The 18901-nt window shown below is 50.1% G+C and overlaps 1 protein-coding gene across 5 annotated transcripts in view; it reads left to right on the plus strand.

Moving 5' to 3' along the window:
* The window catches only part of Ctif (cap binding complex dependent translation initiation factor), a 269187-nt gene that overhangs the window by 128946 nt on the left and 121340 nt on the right, over positions 1-18901 (plus strand). For all 5 annotated transcript variants that reach the window (XM_032886116.1, XM_032886118.1, XM_032886117.1 and 2 more), the window contains exon 7: positions 9675-9751. In XM_032886116.1, the coding sequence (XP_032742007.1) occupies positions 9675-9751 (77 nt within the window). The remainder of the gene's footprint in view (positions 1-9674; positions 9752-18901) is intronic.

The raw sequence follows: 18901 nt of genomic DNA on the forward strand, positions 1-18901 counted from the left end.
TACCAGAGCAGAAACAAGATGGGTATCATCAAGTTCCTTCACGATGAGCGTTAGTGGTGAATCCTTCCAGTGGGGTACACCTTATACTCAGTATGTCTGGTGAGCACATAGCTCGAGCAGGTGCTTCCTTTTGTGGGTACCTCTACCTCAGGAATTCTAGTGATTACTAGTTCATGTGATAAGCTTCCCAGCAGGCTATGCTCTGAAGGAGCCAAGCTGGGATGCCATGACCTCTTTTGTTGCTTGACCCACCCCCACCCCATCTCCCACCCCCATCTGTGGCTGTAAACAATATCTGAGAAAGGTAGGCTGGCTCTCCTGTGTCTCCAGCATGCAGTGGCCTCACAGGGCATGGAAGACATCACAAGCATTTAAGGACTTACCACTTCTCTTCCATGGCTGCTACTTCTGTTCCTCAGGTGGGCTCTGAACCTCCCTCGGGGTCACCCCATTATTCACAAGGGCACCTGCCTCTCAGAGACTGACATTTCCCTCTGGCTATATCCTTGTGGTCTCCTGAGCTTGCCTTCTATTCTTCCCCAGATCTGGGGTTTTCTCTCTGCCACAGACATGCCATTCAGTTAGGGACCAAACCTCAGGACACCTGAGCAACCGCTCCACCCAGAGACAGCTCTTAGGCTGCACAACAGAACCATGGCAGCCAACAGCCCTATAGTTCCTGGGCTCTTCCTGCTTTGCTGTGTCATTGCTGTCCCTTACGATAAAGGCATGCTTCCAGGGCCCTTGGGATGCTGCATATCCTAAAAGTAAGGGGCACCTATCTGGGTCCCTTCCCATGTCTGAAAGCCACCAGAACCATCCTGAACCCAAATGGGCTGCATACTGGAGGACCCAGGATTGTAAGTCTTGGGCTTATCCCCTAAAGGAGGTCTGAGGCCTCTTGGTCTGATTTGGTCTTTGACCCAGAATCATAGGCCTCCTTTCAGGGCCCCTTTGCACACAGACACCTTCCCCATACTCTCCAGTTGCAGGTGGACCCTGACAGTCATACGTACTAATCGTTTCTTTGACTTTCCATGCTGTATGACACAAAACCAACCTTCCGCCATTAACCAGATAGTTCTTGGCTCCTGGCCTTTGCAAGGACATCTCTGCCTAATGTTTGCTTTATTTAGAAATTAATAGGTAAAAAGGACATTTGTATCTGAAATGACCCAATGAATTCTGCTGGCATGGCAGAATGGACACAGTGAGGCTATCCACTATATCTAGAGTTGTGCCATGTCAAATTACTTAGAACTTTTTTGGTGGCAATAACAGAAACCCAATTGAAAATATTTTAAAGGCAGAAGAACCTTCCAGCTCTTCGCTCAAAGGAAAACTTCACAATCAGAGCAAAGGAGAGGGGACGGCAAGATTTTTTTTCATCCTTATTTTACACAACAGACAGAAAAGAGCTGCAAGAGATCACTGCTCTGTGATGCAGTTGCCAAAACCCTGGTCACCTAAACAGTGCCTTGGACTCTGTTGACTGTATCCAAAAGGAATGGAAGTCGATGGCAAAATAGGAGGGGATTTTTGTCTTAGGGGATAGATCTGTATAAGTCAGCTTTCTGTGACTGTAACACATACTCAAAAGTAGCCAGCTTACAAAGAGAAAAGGTTTGCCTGGGCTCACGGTTTGAGTTGTTTCAGTCTATTACTGGACTATACTCATGGCTTCTGGTTGTGGTGGGCCAACATAATAGTGACAGGACTTTCTCGTGTGTGTGTGTGAAGTGCTTTCTTCCTGCTCACAGATCGGACACAGGGAGGGAGGAAGATAACAGACCTGTGGGAAAATCCGGCTGTAGTGATCCCAGTGAATTCCATATCTATGCTCAGTGGGCACTGACCTGATAACCAGGTGTAGAAGAGAGAAATGTAGGGTCCCACTGTCCCTTTCTGAGCCTGGCCTTAATGACCTCCTGGTAGGCACCTTCCTCTTAAAAGGTTCTACCACATCCCGGTTGCACCAAGCTGTAACCAAAAACTTCAATGTCCCTTCGGGGGACGTTCCAGATCTAGATGACAGCAGTGTCTAAAGATGTCTTGCATAAGGATCCAGTTCTAGAAGCAGGCCCAGACTGCCTAGGGCCAGATATGCTGTGGGTTCTTACCAAGGTTCTGTCAGGAATGAAATAATCACATGCAATTTCAGGAAGATCCCAGGCTCCACGGAAACCTGACCAGAATATGTCGGGTACGCACACCATCCAGAAAAGTGTTCCACGCTTACTGTGGCGCTGCCACGCCCTGTGCATAGGCGATGGGTGGGGCAGGTTCATGCTTCAGGCTACATAGGAGGGACAAGATGGCAGGAGGGGTTACAGAGCTCTGAGCAGCCTCTAGGTTTCATCTCCCCCTTGCTTTTATCTGTGTTTTTATATCAAAACTCCAGCTAAGGTATTGTTGTTGTAAAGGGTTTCCACTGATTAAAAAAAAATAAATTATGAGAACACTGCCAGTTTAAACAACGCAAAGCAGGCCTTCCCCTCCATCCTTCTCTCTGAAGCATGGCGGTTTCTCTAAATAGCTGCACAGTCTAGAGATTCCAGGAATTTTAGAAACATTACCTGTTTATTTCTGTTTGGACGTGACCCACACATCCTGCCCGTGTGGAGGCAGACCTTGGTAGGGTAACTTCTTAGAAGCTGTGGAGAAACATAACTCCCAGCAGGAGGAAGCCTCTGTCCTCAGAGAAGCGGTGCTGAGATCTTTCTGGCCCTTTGAGTTCCCAAATGCTTTAAGGTTCCTTTAGAGCGCTAACCTTTGCAATGTCTCTGGCTAGAGCTGGGGTGGGAGCCCATCTGAGAAGCCTGGAACTGGTAGGTCGCTCCCCCATCCCCAGCCCCACAGGATGTGCCCTGGCTCTCTTAGGCTCATTCTCTCTCATTTGCCCAGAAGGCATGGGAGAGCTAAAGTCGAGTTGTCTCTTCTATGCCCTCCTGACGTGCTACCCAAGTGTGCTGAGGAGAAGAAAGCTATTAGTTCCCATGCCTGCTATAGACATTCTTGGAAGGAGCACAAATCACAGCTTTTCTGACAACCAAGCACAGTAGGCAGGCAGATGTATCCACATGGACAGAGAAGGGCTTGGGTCAGGAGTCAGGCTTGGGTACCTCTGGCTCAGCACTTCTATCATTCCCTCTGTCTAGGATATCCAGTCTTCATTTTGTTTAGCCCCATCATCTTTATGACCTCTCTGCTCCCTAATGAATGCATTTGTTTAAGAGCCAGTCCTGTATTGTCTGGGAGGAGTTTAACGCACCAGGAACAAGACTTCCTTGTCTATGTGCAATGCCTTCTTCTCTAAGAGCCGATATGCAGTGAGAGAAAATGATAATCTTTCTTGAGGGAGTCCTGGTGGGACAACTCTGTTGGATCCACATCCGTGGCCAACAGCCAGAAGTCAAAGATCTAGTCGGGCCTTGTACTGTCAGCCTGTAATTACAGCTATGAGGGGGGACTAAGGAAGGAGGAATTCAAGTTTTAGGCCAGCCTGGGCTACATAACAAGGCCTACCTGGGTAACTTACTGAGACCCTATCTCAAAATAAAAGGGATTGGGATGGACCCCAGTGGTAGAGCCCTTGCCCTGGGATCAGTAACCAGTACTGAAAATGAAAGTTAATTAATTTTAAAAGCTCATGGGAACGTCTAGAAACTAAATCTCCCTTGAGAGTTAAGCAAGCACTGAGATCCTTGAAACAACCGGTCGCTGCCTTGAGCTCTGTGAATGAGACACGTCTAAACCTCCTTGGGGCAGATGGGGAGGGATTGGAAACAGCAGCAGCTGTACACACACACACACACACACACACACACACACACACACACACACATGCACCTGCCCATACACACACACTCCTCTAAGGTGAAAGGGCAGGCAACGAATGAGTAATACAAACTCAAGCTCACCTTTGTCAGCAAACTGATTAGGGTCTAGGGTCTACACTGAGCCCCACAGGCCCTGCCTTGGTCTTGGCAAGACAGAGAACAGGAGTGTGTGGCCCCAGCCGAGGCCCAGAAGCTCCTCTCATGATGAGTCTTTCCACCACCTCACCTGCAGAGCCCTGTTTAATAGAGCAGCCTCACTCAGCTCCAGCCACCGCTCCCTCGTTCCTTCTTGCCTTTTTCTTTCTCAACAAATATTTCAATATCATCCGCCATATGTCAGGCAGCATTCCATGCCGTGGTGCCACAGTCATCAAGACAATTTTCCACTGCCCTCTTGTGATTCACGTCTGATGGTACTTTCTAAGAAAATGGGAGTTGAGATATGCCATATGCAGAAGGGCTCTGGGTTAACGGGCTGCCATCTCAGTAGCCCAGCCTGGGATCTGCTGAGCTCAGGATCCCTCTTCCTCCCAATGGGCTCCCTATTCCTCCGTCTGTGCTGGAGAACGGGGTGAAGCACGTGTTCTCTCACGTTTCCCCAGAGATTTGGATCCCTCCTCTCAAACGACAGCAGCAAGTGAGAGTAGACACCTGATCAGCTCATTTGGTGAGGCTGGACAGTCACTACAGACTGAAGGCCTGGGACAAGCCTGGCATTGCCCAGTGGGGGCAGCCCCTGCTACAGGCTATGTGTGGAGCTGGTACCAGACGGACTCAGGATCACCCAGGAAGAGCTAGCTGGTGATGTTGGAGGAGCAGATGTGGAGAAGCAGTCAGACAGGCCCAGGGTCGTGGAGAAGTGCTGGGGGCTTCAATGTGGGACACGCATGGGGGGTTAGGGGCGTGGGTGTGAATTGGGACAAGTGACCAAAGCTGAGAAATGTGATCTCACAGAACCATCAAGATGTGTGAGCTCTTGGGGAGAATCTTTTCTTGACTTCCCAGTTCTCTGGGCTCTGGAGTATCTGACCTACCTTGGTTTGTAGCTTCCTCTCTGAAGACACTGCCTCCATCTTCCCTTTCTTTTAAGGACACTAGTTGTGGATTATAGGCCCAACCTAATCCCATGTGGCCTCATCCTAACCTGAGTGCATCTGCAAAAGACTATTTCCAAATAAGGTCACATCTGTGGGTACCCAGGATAAAGATTACAATTAAGGTTTTGAGGGACACAGTTCTGCCCAATGTGAGTTGAAGACTGTCTAGATACCCTCACGTTCAGGTTTCAGCCTGGGTGGCATCCTTCCTCTGAACTATCCAGCGCACAGCATGCATTAGCTTCTTTATCTGTGTTCACTTAGCCCATCTAGGACCAGAATTGCTTTTATTCAACCTGTTCTTCTTCACCTCATGCATTACTATATAGGCCCTCAATGTCTGTTGAATGAAGACCAAGAATGGAAGGATGGATAGCGTCTTAGCTAGGGTTTCCATTGCTGTGAAGGGACAACATGAACAAGGCAACTCTCATAAAGTACATTTGATTGGGGCTGGCTTACTAGTTATGAGGCTCAGTCCATTATCAGCATGGTGGGAAGAAGCATGGCGGCATCCAGGCAGACATGGTGCTGGAGGAGCCGAGAGTTCTACATCTCGATCCATAGGCAAATAGGAGAGGACTGGCCTCCAGGCAGCTAGGAGGAGGGTCTCAAAGCCCACCCACACAGTGACTCACTTCCTCCAACAAGGCCACAACTCCCAGTAGTATCACTCCTTGGGCCAAGCACATTCAAACCACCACAGATGGATGGGTGGATGGGTGGGTGGATGAATGGATTGATAGGGGGGTGGTAGATGGATGGGGTGGGCAAGTTGATGGGTGGGTGGATGAATTGATGAGTGGATGAGTGAATGAGAGATGAATGGGTGGATGGATGGATGGATGGGTAGGTGGGTGGGTGGGTGGATGGGTGGGTGGATGGATGGGTGTATGCATGGGTGAATAGATAGTATGGATAGGTGGATGGATGGATAGATGGATGGATGGATGGATGGATGGATGGATGGATGGATGGATGGATGGATGGATGGATGGATGAGTGTATGCATGGGTGGATAGATAGTATGGATAGGTAGATGGATGGATGAATGGATGGATGGATGGATGGATGGATGGATGGATGGATGGATGGATGGATGTTGGGTAGATGAATGGATGGGTAGATGGGTAGATGTTAATACTCTAACAGAAAGGTCTCCCATGATGGTCCCCTCCCAGCCCTTACTCAGCTCATCCTCTCAAGTGTGTGTGTCGTTCATCACACTTTCTTGTTTATTTGAGGCTTTCTGCTTTGACTAGAATGTGTTGCTCTGTAAGAATGTGCCATTTGAACGGTTTTTTTTTTTTTCAGTACCTCAGCCACAATTTCTAAAGCACGGCTATATGATGGGTTGATGAATGGTAGGGTGGGCAGCTGCTAGGATGTGTGTGTTCAGATGCCTGGATAGGTGGTAGGAGCAAGCCTGTGGCCTAGAGGTTTATCATCTCATCACAACGCAGCTGCTCTCAGAGCTTCCTGTAGACTTGCTCTGCCCCTGCCTCCTCACCTACAGATACATGATGGACTTCTTCATAGCCACTGGTTAGAGCATGGTACTTGCCCTCCAGCCTGCGGTTGTTCACCCTCTGAGGCTAAAGGGCTGGATCTTGCCCTTAATCCCCCAGAGACATCCGCCATAGTAGGTATTCTAGTTTGATTTCTGATGCTATGATAAACACCATGACCACTGCGACTCATAGAGTAAAGCACCTCGGCTTATATTTCTACAGAATAATCCTTCTTTGAGGGAAGTCAGTACAGGAACTGAAGCAGAGACCATGGAGGAACTCAGTTCACTGCTTTGTTCTCCAGTATGTTCTCAGCTAGCTCTCTGCCCAAACCCATCCATCGAGAGATGGGGCTGCCCACCAATGTGTAGCCAGGGCCTTCCCACACCAGTCATCAGCCTAGACCATTTCTCAGGTCTTTCTTGTGGGGGCAGTTCTTTATTTGAGGTAACCACTTTCCAGGTGAATAGGTTGTGCAGAGTTGACAATAAAAACCAACCAGCATACTAGGTGTGTGATTTACCACCACCACCACCACCACCAAGCCTACCCCAGAATGGGCTGATTTTATAGAACTTGTTTTTGTTACCACACTAATGAGCGTACAGGGATTCCCTGTCCTCCCTCCCTCCCTCCCCCTCCCCCCCTCCCTCCCTCCCTTCCCCAGGAAGTTCTATTTCTGTGAGCTGCTTTTCTCCAAAGCCCAACACAGGTCAAGGTCCACAGGCCATAGGTTAGACATCAGGGGACTGTATCCAGGTCCCAAAGTCAAAGGGAAAATGGTCTCCCGAAAAGGAGTTGAGGAAGAAGAGTAGGCACTTAATGATAGTCTAGGTCCAGAATGATACCTCGGAGGCACATTCACAGTAATCTGGCCATAGGCCTAAAGAGTCACCCTCGAGACCTGAAGGCTGATTCCCTTGCTGGAGAGAGACGTGCTGAACAAGCTGTTAGCACTAAGCACATAGGTGCTCTCAAGGATGCTCTGTCAGCCTGGTGGGACTCATTCTCCACCAGGAGATCTTTTCTGAAAAGTAGGTACTTCTCTGGTCTGAAGCCAGAAACCCCCCTCAGCCCTGAACAAGCCATCACAACAACCAATGCTCCTTCTAGGCTCCTCACTGGTCACTTCTGTCCTCGGGCACTATCTAGGTCATGCCCCTCTCCCAGATGTATCTCCATGGTTGCAGTTCAGGTCAGCCGGTTCCCAGAGACGAAATGACTGAGGGAGACCTTCCATGGGGGATGGATGGTCGCCTCCTATAGTCCTGGGTATGGACAAAAGGGCAACTTCCCACTGCTGCTGCCTGTGTGGGGAGAGGCCCCGGTACGCGTTAGATTCCAGAACTCTGAGGTGGGGCTGAAGAGACTGGCACCTCCTGGCTTGTGTTATGCCAAGCACTGTGGGCAGCTCCATCTGTCAACCCGGACCTGAGACCCTGGTCTGATGCCAGCTCAGGACCAACCTGGGAGGGAGTCTCAGCTTCCTGGCCATTGTCTATTGGGAGCACACCCAGTGTGTTCCTACAGAGACCTGGAGAGGCCAGGAGGGAGGGAGGGAGGAGGGAGGGAGGGAGGGAGGGAGGAGGGAAGGAGCTTAGCCTGAACCTGGTCAGGGTGGGAGAGAGGAAGTGAGAGAGGAAGACTTGGTGTTTTTCCTTATTTGTGTTTTATATTAAAGAAAACAAATAATATCCTTTGAAAAACCCCATTCAACAAAGCATGTCCTGAAGGTCCCAGCGGCCCATTGTGGCTGCCTGGAGCCTGGAATCCATTCACACATTTTTGGCTAGATTGTTGGAGGCTAGAAAGACCGGAGAGGGAGGGAAGGACTGTCATTAAAATAGTTTAAAATGGCTTTTGCTCCCTGGACTCCATAGAAGTCTGTGCCAAATGACCATAACTCCAAGGTCCCATGTCTGCCTGGCTCGGTACCCTCTCATCAGCTCTCCGGGAAGCTCCATCAAACTGGCCAGTCTGAGAGTAGCCAGGGGCAAAATGTCTTCCACCTTGCCCCATGAAGGAAGACCAGAAGAGACCCTCCCTGGAGATTCCCAGTGAGGGGAGCTGCAGCCCATAGAACTGCCTTCTCTCGCTCACTGCCTGGCCTCTCTGGGCCTTGATCTCCCTGGCTACCAAGTGGGGCTTGGGGCCAGATGAGTCCCTCTTGCCACTCTTCAATATTCCTGGATCTAAGGCTCCTTTCTTCCCTCGTTCACGCCTAGGCAGTATGAGAAACTGTAGGTCTCTCCGGTATCCCAGGCTGGATCCCTCACCCTAGATATCTTAGATACCCCTAGATCCTACTACTACGCTCCAGCTGTCCAGGAGGGAATGACAGTGCTCCTGGTCATGTCCCCAACATGGACACACTTTCATGTCCAGTGTGCAGACCGACTTCTGCAAATAATCCTGCCTGAGCCTTTGGCAGGATTGACATTGCATATAAGGAGGTCTCTCCCCAACATTGATGTCAGTCCATAATCCTTATAATTGTAAGGACACTGTGCAAAACCACTCTTAGAATTTTCCCCGGGCCTCCTTTGAAGTCTAGAAGAGAATCAGCTTTTTGTATGTTCTCCCTAAATATTTCCAAGGTAAAGGAATTGCTTGGGGGATGTAGCTCTAGGATTGGGAGTCAGCGTGTTCTCAAAGCTTGGGCTTGGCACACTCATCTCCAGGCTTCTCAACAGCCCATGGTAGAAGGTGATGACATGTCTAACTGGAGGTTGGAGAAAGACTCTGTCCCCTTCCTGGAGCCATTGGTTATGTACCTGACCCTTACGGGTGACAAGGCAACACTCAGCTGTCTGGCTCAGGACTCCACAGGAAGGTCCCTTTTTATGGAATTCGTCCTTAAAGAGTCCCTAAAGAGAAGGATGAGAGGGCGTTGGTGGCCTTGGCTCTGCTGCCCTTCTCTGCAAACCCTTGGACTATGCATTCAGCCTTAGCCTGAACAACAATGTATTTGAGAGCTTGAACATGGTGAACACTGAGGTCTCCCTCTGGTTCCCCTATCCTTTGAGTCTGGACTCCTAAGCATCCTCCCTTGGTAAGCATCCTCCCTTGGTAGGGATTCATTTGTTTTAATGGTTTCTGGTGCGACTCGATTGTCGGAATCTGGCCTCTCGTGTCCTTTAACTGGGTGTTTTCATGGTAAATGTGGTGTTGGACACGCTCTGCTCTTTTGCAGAAGTGATTCATGCCCTCTCTTTCTCCACGCACAGGGCTACCATCCGATGCCCCACGAGGTAGAGATTGCCCACACCAAGAAGTTGTTCCGGAGGAGGAGAAACGACCGAAGGTAAGGAAGACTTGTGACGGCCATCACTTTCTCCTGGGCTGGCTGCTGGGCGCTTTAGCCCTGGTCTATGCTGTGCCTGGGACATTATACCTGTAAACGAGAAGCTCACCTTTGAAGTGACATTGAGAGTATCATGGGCTTGGTTGTGTGGAATCTGCAAGTCTGTGCTTGACCCAGGGACTGGGTCCCTTCGGAAGACCAGCAGAGGGCCACCGTCTCCACTCCTTCCTGGGAGTGAGCATTGCTCGGGGATTTACAGACGCCACTCTCTTCCCATAAACCAAAGCTACAGCTCAGGAGCAGAGCCCTCGGGCTGCGTGGTTAGTGGCTTGGCCTCCAGGAGGCTCCCCAAGCCCACAAATTCAAAGTCATTCCTCTTCCTGCCTCTTCATCCTTAGGAACTGTCCTGTGTATTAGCCACACTTTGGGTGACCCTCACAGTGCGGAGTAGTAACCAGGGAACAGGAAAAGCATGATGAGGTGGCTTGTGTCAGAGCAAGCAACCGAGATCGAGCGAGCCTCCAAGAAATGCATGCGCGCGGTCTACAAGGCTTTCTTGTGTGGAAAGGTCTTCCTGAAAGTTCGCACGAAAACTTCCAGGCGCAGAATCAGACCGTACACGGCCATTTGTGCTAAAGGGGGGGAGTGGGACTTTTTTTTTCTTTTTTTGCTTGAATGTGCAAAAAAAAATTTCAGGATGGAAATCTTAAAAAGGAAAGGATAAAAAGGCTTATGCGTGAGGAATTAAAATGAGGAGTTTCCCTGTGGGGAATTTATTCTTAGGCAAAGGTGATGGCTTGTGGCTTTACCTTGTTCTTTAAGAGACAAGAAACAGCCAGCTGTCATTTTACACTCAGAACCTTAGGCGCGGCCGACCCTGGGTACTGCATGACCACGGCTGGAGCTGCTGGCCTTCAGTCAACCTGGGCCTCTGACCCCTCACTCTGCATGGAAATCCTGAACCAGGAAGCAGTAGGTGGGCGGAAGACGGACACCCAGAAAGCCTGTCGCCCAGTAGTAGATTTTTCTACTTCTGAAAATATTCACAGGGGAAATGAGTGTCCAGATAACTGGGAGGCAGTCTGTTCTGAGTGAGGACTGGGGGTTATCAGGCATCAGAACAGGAGACTGAGCCAAGAGAGCCTGGCCAACCCCTGCCCTTGCCCTGACCAGGGAACAGTCGATCGCCTGCCCTGTACCTTCTCTCTACTGGGTAGAGTCACACAGATCAATTCTTGGGGTCTGGGTTCTGAGTGAAGGAAAGAAGTGGGGAGCACCCCTCAAAGGAGGAATGTTGTTACCAGGGCCAGGAAGGTGTCAGAGAGCAGAAGGTTTTCCATCCCTCTTCCTCAGTGTCTCAAAGATGCCAAGACTCTCCAAGCTCACTAATGAGAAGGCTTCTCTGGGCCAAGGCACTGGCACCCAGGTCAGCCCACATGTCACTTCTTGAGCCACGTCACCATGCTCCTCAGGAGCCTCCTAGACAGGGCAGGCCTTTGGAAATGCCGTGACCCAGGAATGTCGGGAGGGAGCGTGCATGGCATCGAGACGACCAGGAAGCTGGACCTCCACTCATCCATACTCACGGCAGTGAATGCCCTGTGTAGGTCAATACAGGCCACAAAGGATGTGGACCGGGCCAGCGTCCAGAGGGAAGCAATAAAGTTGATGAAAGGGACAGAAAGTATGTCCTGTGAGGAGGGCTGGGGGCAGGGAGGAGACAGAAGCACCCACGTGGTGGAACCCATGAAAGATTTACGTGGAAGCACCAGCGGCAGCTGCCTGTGTTTACACGGAGGGAACATCTTGGCCACTGGAGTCAGACTGCAGCTCAGGGTAGCAGACACACAGCTGAAGTATGTGCTAGACAAGGAACCAGTCAGAAATATAACACAGCCTGTTTATCACTTGGGGGGGAGGGGAGCGTCCTGCTATAGAGCATCCATATGGCGGAGATTTTCAGGGGAGAGCAGGTAACAATGTAGCTGAGAGACTTCATTATGCAAAAGCCGGGGAATTCCTGAATCTTTCTTGGGAACCATGGTGATTCAGGCACTCACAGACAGTCTATCTGTGGATTACCAGGTCAACCCCAGCTCTCCCAGCATGTGACCCTCCATAGTGGCCTCGTTAGGTACCAAACCTGTATCCTTGTCACCAGCCGTGCTACGATTGAAAGCATAAACCACACTGAGAAGGTGTCACAGGGAGGTGTCCAGAATCAACGATGGTAACCTAGGGACAGAGCCAGCATCCATATACTACCTCAGATCTTACTGTTTGTCATGAGAAGGGATGTGGCAAGCCACATCCTGCTGGTCTCCCTGTGACTCACCTTGGAATGCCTGCAGGAGTCTTTGGTCCTCTGTCTCCCTACAGAGTGACTGGCATTGGGTCTGATAGCTACAGTCCCCATGACAAATTGCTGCCCCTACAACGGAGAGGTACCTTCCAGCCGGAACAGGCATTCTCAAAAGTGGGACCTAGCTTCCTCATCCACACAGAAGTCTGTCACTTGTCCTAATCCTGTATAGACGGCTCTCTAGGTGTCTCTGTGTGCCTTGCTGCCTTTCTCCCCCCTGGTTCAATTTGGAGGCATTAGGTAGTGAATCTTGTAGCAATGTAGGCATATGCCCTGGGTGTGTGTGTGTGTGTGTGTGTGTGTCTGTGTGTGTGTGTGTATGTGTGTGTGTGTGTGTGTGTGTGTGTATGTGTGTGTGTGTGTGTGTGTGTGTGTGTGTGTGTGTGTGAGTGTGTGTGTGTGTGTGTGTGTGGGTGTGTGTGTGAGAGTGTGTGTGTGTGTGCGTGAGTGTGTGTGTGTATGAGAGTGTGTGTGTGTGTGTGTGTGTCTGTCTGTCTGTCTGTGTCTGTCTGTATCTGTGTGTGTACATGTGTGCTGGTGCCCATAAAGGCCAGAGGCATCAGCTCCTCCTGGAGTCAGAGTTACAGACGACTGTGAGCTTTCCTCCAGGGGTGCTGGGAACTGAACCCCAGGTCCTCTGCCAGAGCAGTCAGTGATCTTAACTGCTGAGCCATCTCTCTATCACCACCATCCCCCTATGCAAGGTACTTCACTTCTTAAAAGATGTGTTCGGTGCTTGAGAGGTTTGCACAAGCTCGTTCTTGTAAAGCAGCAATGTGTTCTCCAGGTCAGGGGAGCTGGAAAGGCCCAGGAAGCATTTCTCATTGCTGTCTTCGAAGTCTAACCTCATAATCCCTGGCATCCCCCAACCCAGGACAGTGGGCGGGAAGAAACCTCTAAAGAAGCAGCCTAAGGCTCAGCCTCCTCCCCATGGGCCGCTTTCACACATTCTGATTAAAACTAAGTTGTGACCGGCAAAATCCCCTGTTTTGCACAAAACGGATTAACCGCCAGGACGGCTTAAAGGGTTTCCCCTTAAGAATTTTCTCAAAATTTGGACCACTGATAACCACCCGCTTATTTTGGGGGGAAGGGGGTTAATAAAATACGACATATCAGATAAAATCATGCATTGGGGGATGAAAAAATGAGGTAAACAAATATTCTATGCATTCCCTAAGAGTGACCCCGTTTTGCCTGCTCCATCTCTGTTAGGTAGGAAACAGACAGCTGAGAAGGTCTCCCTAAAGCTCTCCGCCCAACCCCAGCATCCAGGAGGAAGAAAGTCACTAAGGGGCTGAGGTCTGGGCCCATAGCCTGTTTAATTCAGCAGATTTCCTCATCCCTGTGGGAGGGGAAGGAGTTCTGCAGCCCCTCCCCCTCCCCCTCGCTCCCCCTCACCCCTGCTTTATTTTAAGAGTTGAAGTATCACTGCAGTGGACAAACGCTGCATGCCATAGTATCTACAGGCTGGGAAACAGACTCCAGGGTGAGGGTAAGCTTTGGAAGCCATGCTGTGGAAGGGGCAAGAGGCAGCAGGCTCAGGCGGAGAAGTTGAGCTCAAGGATGTCATCCCCATCCACCCGCAAGGTGGGAACACTCTCAGGAGACGGGCATCGGAGATGGCTCATCTAACTGGGGGAACAAAGGTTATTTAAACTTTAGGGGTGAATGGGGGTCTTTGGAGTAAATGTCTATCATTGACTGGAGCCAGATATGCCTCGTTTGCCTAAGGAGACAATCCAGGGGCTGCTGGACATGACCTTTTAAGGAGAAAGGAAGTTTAACTTGGCTACCGGGCTATGTGACCGCCTCTGGTGGGGCAACATGCAGGCCCAGCATAGTGGGGGTCAGCGAGGGGCAGTGAGCCTACTGCTGGTCTCATGATGAGATTTCCAGGCTTTGGATGCGCCTTGATCCCACTTTTGCTCCAGGCGTGCTCCCCGTGGGCTCCACAGCTCCATGGCTTCCCACATCAGGGCAGACCGGGTCGCATGTTCTGAGCCTACACTGGAGTTTGAGGAACTTCTGAGACTCGACCTAAGATGCACTGACTGGGCAGAACCCTAGTCCCTTGATCGTCAGAAAAGGGTGGAGTCTGAGGTGAGCAGGACCAGGTCCATTTCCACAGGGCCAGCCAGAGGGTGAGAGCTGTTTCTGAAAGGGAGGGGGGGTAGGCAGTACATTTAGCTCCCCACAATTAAGCGCTATTAAACGCCTGGTCTTATTTACCTTCATGGCCAACACTGTTGTGGTAAAAATTGAAGAGCGTTTGCTATCTTTTCCTGAGAGCCGGATCTGCTCACTCCGGCTGCTACTCTACCTCACAGTCCATAGCCGCTCTCCCAGCTGTCTCCCTTTTAGCTGCCCTCTCTGCACAGTCCCTAGGCGGTAGTTACATGCCACCACACACACACACACACACACACACACACACACACACACACACACACACACACACACAGACACACACACACACACACACACACCCTCGTTCTGCAGGCCTATGCTGTTCTCACTCTGCTCTGCAACAGAACCAGATCTGCTTGCTCCAGCTGCCTCTCGGCCATTTCTTTCCCACACCGTCCTCTTTAGCCCAGTAAATCAAAGTTCCAGAACCTTGAAATTTAGCAATTAGATCTATATGTTAATGTCTCAATCCACGATTCATCCACACAATAAATTCACTGCCAATTGGTAAAGGTATAAACCGCCCACCTAGATGAGATAAAATCGATCTGGTTCACCTAAATCTGAACCACCCTCCTCCATAGACCCATCTTGATCTCCCTCCTTCCTCCTCTCTCCTGCCTTACAAAAACTTTGTCCCCGCCCCACTCTCTGCTGTCCAATCATGTATCTCCTTGACATCAACCTACACAACACTACTTAGAAAAGAGTCTATTAGGACCTTATGGTTTGGAAGGGTGAATCCATAACCGTCATGGTGGGGAGCTTGGTGACAGGCAGGCAGGCAGGCATGGCGCTAGAGCTAGAGCTGAGATCTCAAATCTGGATCCACGAGCACAAGGCAGAGAGGAAGCCATTTGGAAATGGTGTGTGCTTTTGGAACCTGCTTCTAGTAACACACCTCCTAGCCTTCCTCAAACATTTCCAAGCATTCAAATATATGAGCCTCGGGGGGGGCTTTGCTATTCAAACCAACACAACCCCCGATTAGAATTGTTCTCCATGGTAGGTACGTTCTGTGATCTGGAGAACACGGGGTCTAAGGTAGAGCCACCACAGTGGCACTCTGGCTGCAGAGCTAACCAGAGTGTTGTATGTTTCTGTGTAGCATCTGAGTTGTGGTTCAGAGAAGAGGGCATCATGGGGCGGGGCGGGGGGAGGGGAGGAGAGAATCTAGATTGCTCCCTTTTTGGGGTAGTGATTCAACTACTAGTGAAACTCCAGAGGACTTTGAAAGGGAGATGGAACGTGAGGGAGAAGAAAAGCCACAGCTAGGCAGACGACGCGCCAGGGATTCCCAGAAGTCACCCACACAGCTCCCTAGGAGCAGAGGCAGACATGGGGCTCAGAAGCCCCCACTACGATTAATAGGAGGAAGGGGCTGCTGTCTACTTGCTCCGAAGGTCCCGTGTCTAGGTTGTCAGGAGTCTCAGCAGACCCCTCAGACTCCAGAGCTCTGCCCCTCAGCGTTCAGAGCAGGGAGACTAATAGAGACAGTAATGGTCTTTCTCATGATGCCCACCTTGCTGCCGTGGGTGAGGAGAGCCCTTCAAATTTATTTGCCTCATTAAGTGAGGTCCCGGAATGGTTGGTGCACCCCATGTGCAAAGCTGATGGACAGGAAGAACAAACGCATACCTCGGCCATCCTGGATAGCGTCATATGGCTCCACTGCACGAGAAGCCACCAGCGAGCCGTCCCCCTGGGGTACAGAGTTAGGCTCCATGCTGGACACTGCAGGGCAGCCATGGTGTCTATCCTACAGCTGACTGTGACTATGGCTTGGTCTCCTCCAGCTGTGGGACCATTTAAAGATCTAATCTCTTCCCTGCTTCCTCTGCCTGCACAAACTCAGGTCCCAAGCATCAGCCATCGGCTTTGGTTTTGCAAGCTCCTTGTAAACACTGTGTGTCGCTGATTAAGAACAAACAGGGCATGTGAAATTGGAGGCCATTAGAACAGTGTACTTACGAGCACACTAAAAGCACCGATTCTGTGCTTCACGGGGTTTCATTTTTTGACAAATGAGTCATATGTCAAGTTCTTTTATTTTTTTTTTTTAATTTTGAGATAGGGTCTCATTGTGTAGACTCTTTGAACTGTAATTCTCTGTCCCAGTTTTTCTTGTACCAGAATTACAGACATGCACGATCAGATTCATCTTTGAAAAAAACAAAAAAGAGTAGTGGTGTTTTATTACTGTTTGTTTCTTCAGTTGACTTGGGGTTTCAGTTTGGTTTTATGATTAGAGAAAGTCCAAGAATGGGAAAGGCTCCTTGCAACCCTCTTTGGATCTCGATGTCTGTAGTGATGCCTGAAATGTGCCAGGAAAGTAACCCTTTCAAAAAAAGGACACATTTTTGGTCCGGCTGTGATTTAACCTATGAATCCATGCTGGGAATTAATAATGACCTGTTTTCTTCTAAACCATCTATATTTGCAAGTCCCCTTGGGAAAAAGTGTTATCTATAGTCTTTAATTTTTGAAATTTAGAGCTCTATGCTTATAGCGTCAACCTTTCTCCATGTTCTATCAGAAGTAGCTCCCGCGATCCTAGAGGGCAGAACATCGAAGGCCCGCTGTCTGCTATGGACACTGCTGTAGGAAGCCAGAGGTGTAATTCAGTCTCAAGACCACAAGGCAGGAACCTAGTACTGATGTCTGAGGCCAGGAGGACATGAACGTCTGTCTTAAGAAACAGCAGGCCAGTTCAACTTCCTTCTGCCTTTTTGTACCGTGCCCCTCCCCGACGGACTGAATGATGCCTACGTTTATCGATGGTGCTCCTTTTCTGAGCGCCGTGAGTCGTGTGATCTCTAGGAACCCGTGGTCTTCTGTCTCCAAGCCTCAGCAGCTTTCTGCAGCTTGCCTTTCCCATGCGTACTAACCATTTCTCCACCCATCATTATTGTACAAAGGGGCTTGTCTTCCGGGAACGCATCAAGAACCGATTGGTCCAGCCCTGTGTCTTTCTATCAGCTCATTCACATAAGTTGCTCAGCTAACCCTCTTAGACATGCGGTCAAGGTTCATTGTCCATGGATTCCATAGTGCAAGCTTGCCCGCTCGCTAAAACTTGCTGTAATGGGAAACACCTGTGATGTCCTGACGCCCCGCCATTGGCAGACATGGGATAGGAGATAATTTGAGGTGTGTGCCACACGGGATCCCAGCCAACGTCACACAACGCACCATCCTACCATCCTTATTTCGCCTCTTATCCCCACCATGGTTTGCCTAGTGCCGTGCTTTTCGCCCTTGCGTGCTTTTGCTAGTGATTTTGCTGTTTGAGTGGCTCCCGGGTGAAGAGCGGGAGGTGTGTGTGGTGACCGTAAGTTCAAGTTCCTTTCTTGGGTTAGAGATTGTGGACAGCAAGAGCACAGATCTGTTTCATCATCCCCAGGATCCCAAGTTTTAAGAAAGCTGTCATGTGCCCTACGGAGAGACCAAGCATTTAAAAATCTTCATGCAGGCAGGCTTTAGTCCTACAGTGAGTCCAGCGTGAGCAGGTCGATGGCATATACTTAGTAATCAGTCTATAGGAGACTGAGGAGATGGTAAGAATACCGCCAGCTCCCCCAGAGACATGGATTCGATTCCCAATACCCACCTGGCGGCTTACAACCTCCTTGTAGCTCCAATCCCTGGGGATCTGAGTCCCTCTTCTGGCTTCCACAGGCGGGGCATGCATGAGGCTCACAGACATATATGCAGGCAAAAACGCCTATACACACGAGAATAAATGATAAAATGTAAAAATAAGCAGTCTATAAACAGAAGTGCACACATAAAGGGAGATCGCACATTGATGAGTTGGTGAAAATGTAGACAGAGGAGTAGTCACTTAGTGTTTGCTAATTCTGGAAAGTAGCCTCCTGAACCGCAAGGATGAGCCGTGCTTGCTCTTTAAAACAGGGTAGAAATACCAAGGGTGAAAGGATGTGTAGGGGGCCGTGGGACTTTAGGCCTAGTGTTCACGCGTTGGTAGCGATGGGGCTGGGAGGAAAGGAGTGGGCACTTCCTACCCCGGCTGTCACTGGCTTGGTTCCGCCGCTTCATTTGTGCCGTCCTGGGATGACGCTGTCACCGAAGCCCTCGTAGACAGCTCAGCCCCATAGTGACTGTCATTGCCATCCTCTTGTCAGGAGCTGGGGGGACTGTGAGACAGATCCATGCTCGCATTGCCCACGGTTTCTCTTTCTATCTCAGCAAGGAAATTGCCCTCATTAAGTCTCTTCTAAAGATAGATAAGAAAATGGGCCAGGCAGACCCCCGCCTGGCAGGCAGCCCTGTCAGATTGGGAGCAAAATGAGTCAAATAGGAATTATTTTTAGGATGTCTCCTCCTCCCGCACGCCCACCCCCAGGCGGGCTCTCTTGGAAAGAAGAGCAGCTCATTGCTTTGAGCCACATGTCCGGGTCCTCACGGTCCTTGTTAGATTTGAAACGGAGCCCCCAGGCTGTGAACAAGCCATGACGTGCCACACCATCCTCTGTAGAGTGCTGATGCCTCGCCCGTGCTCCTGGTCCCCACGAAGGCTGGGCACAACAATGTGCCTCCCTGGATCCCTTTTCTACCGCTCTCCTCTGGTGTGAGCT

Source organism: Rattus rattus, chromosome 15 (genome assembly GCF_011064425.1).
Source record: "Rattus rattus isolate New Zealand chromosome 15, Rrattus_CSIRO_v1, whole genome shotgun sequence".
NCBI classification, from domain to species: Eukaryota; Metazoa; Chordata; class Mammalia; order Rodentia; family Muridae; genus Rattus; species Rattus rattus.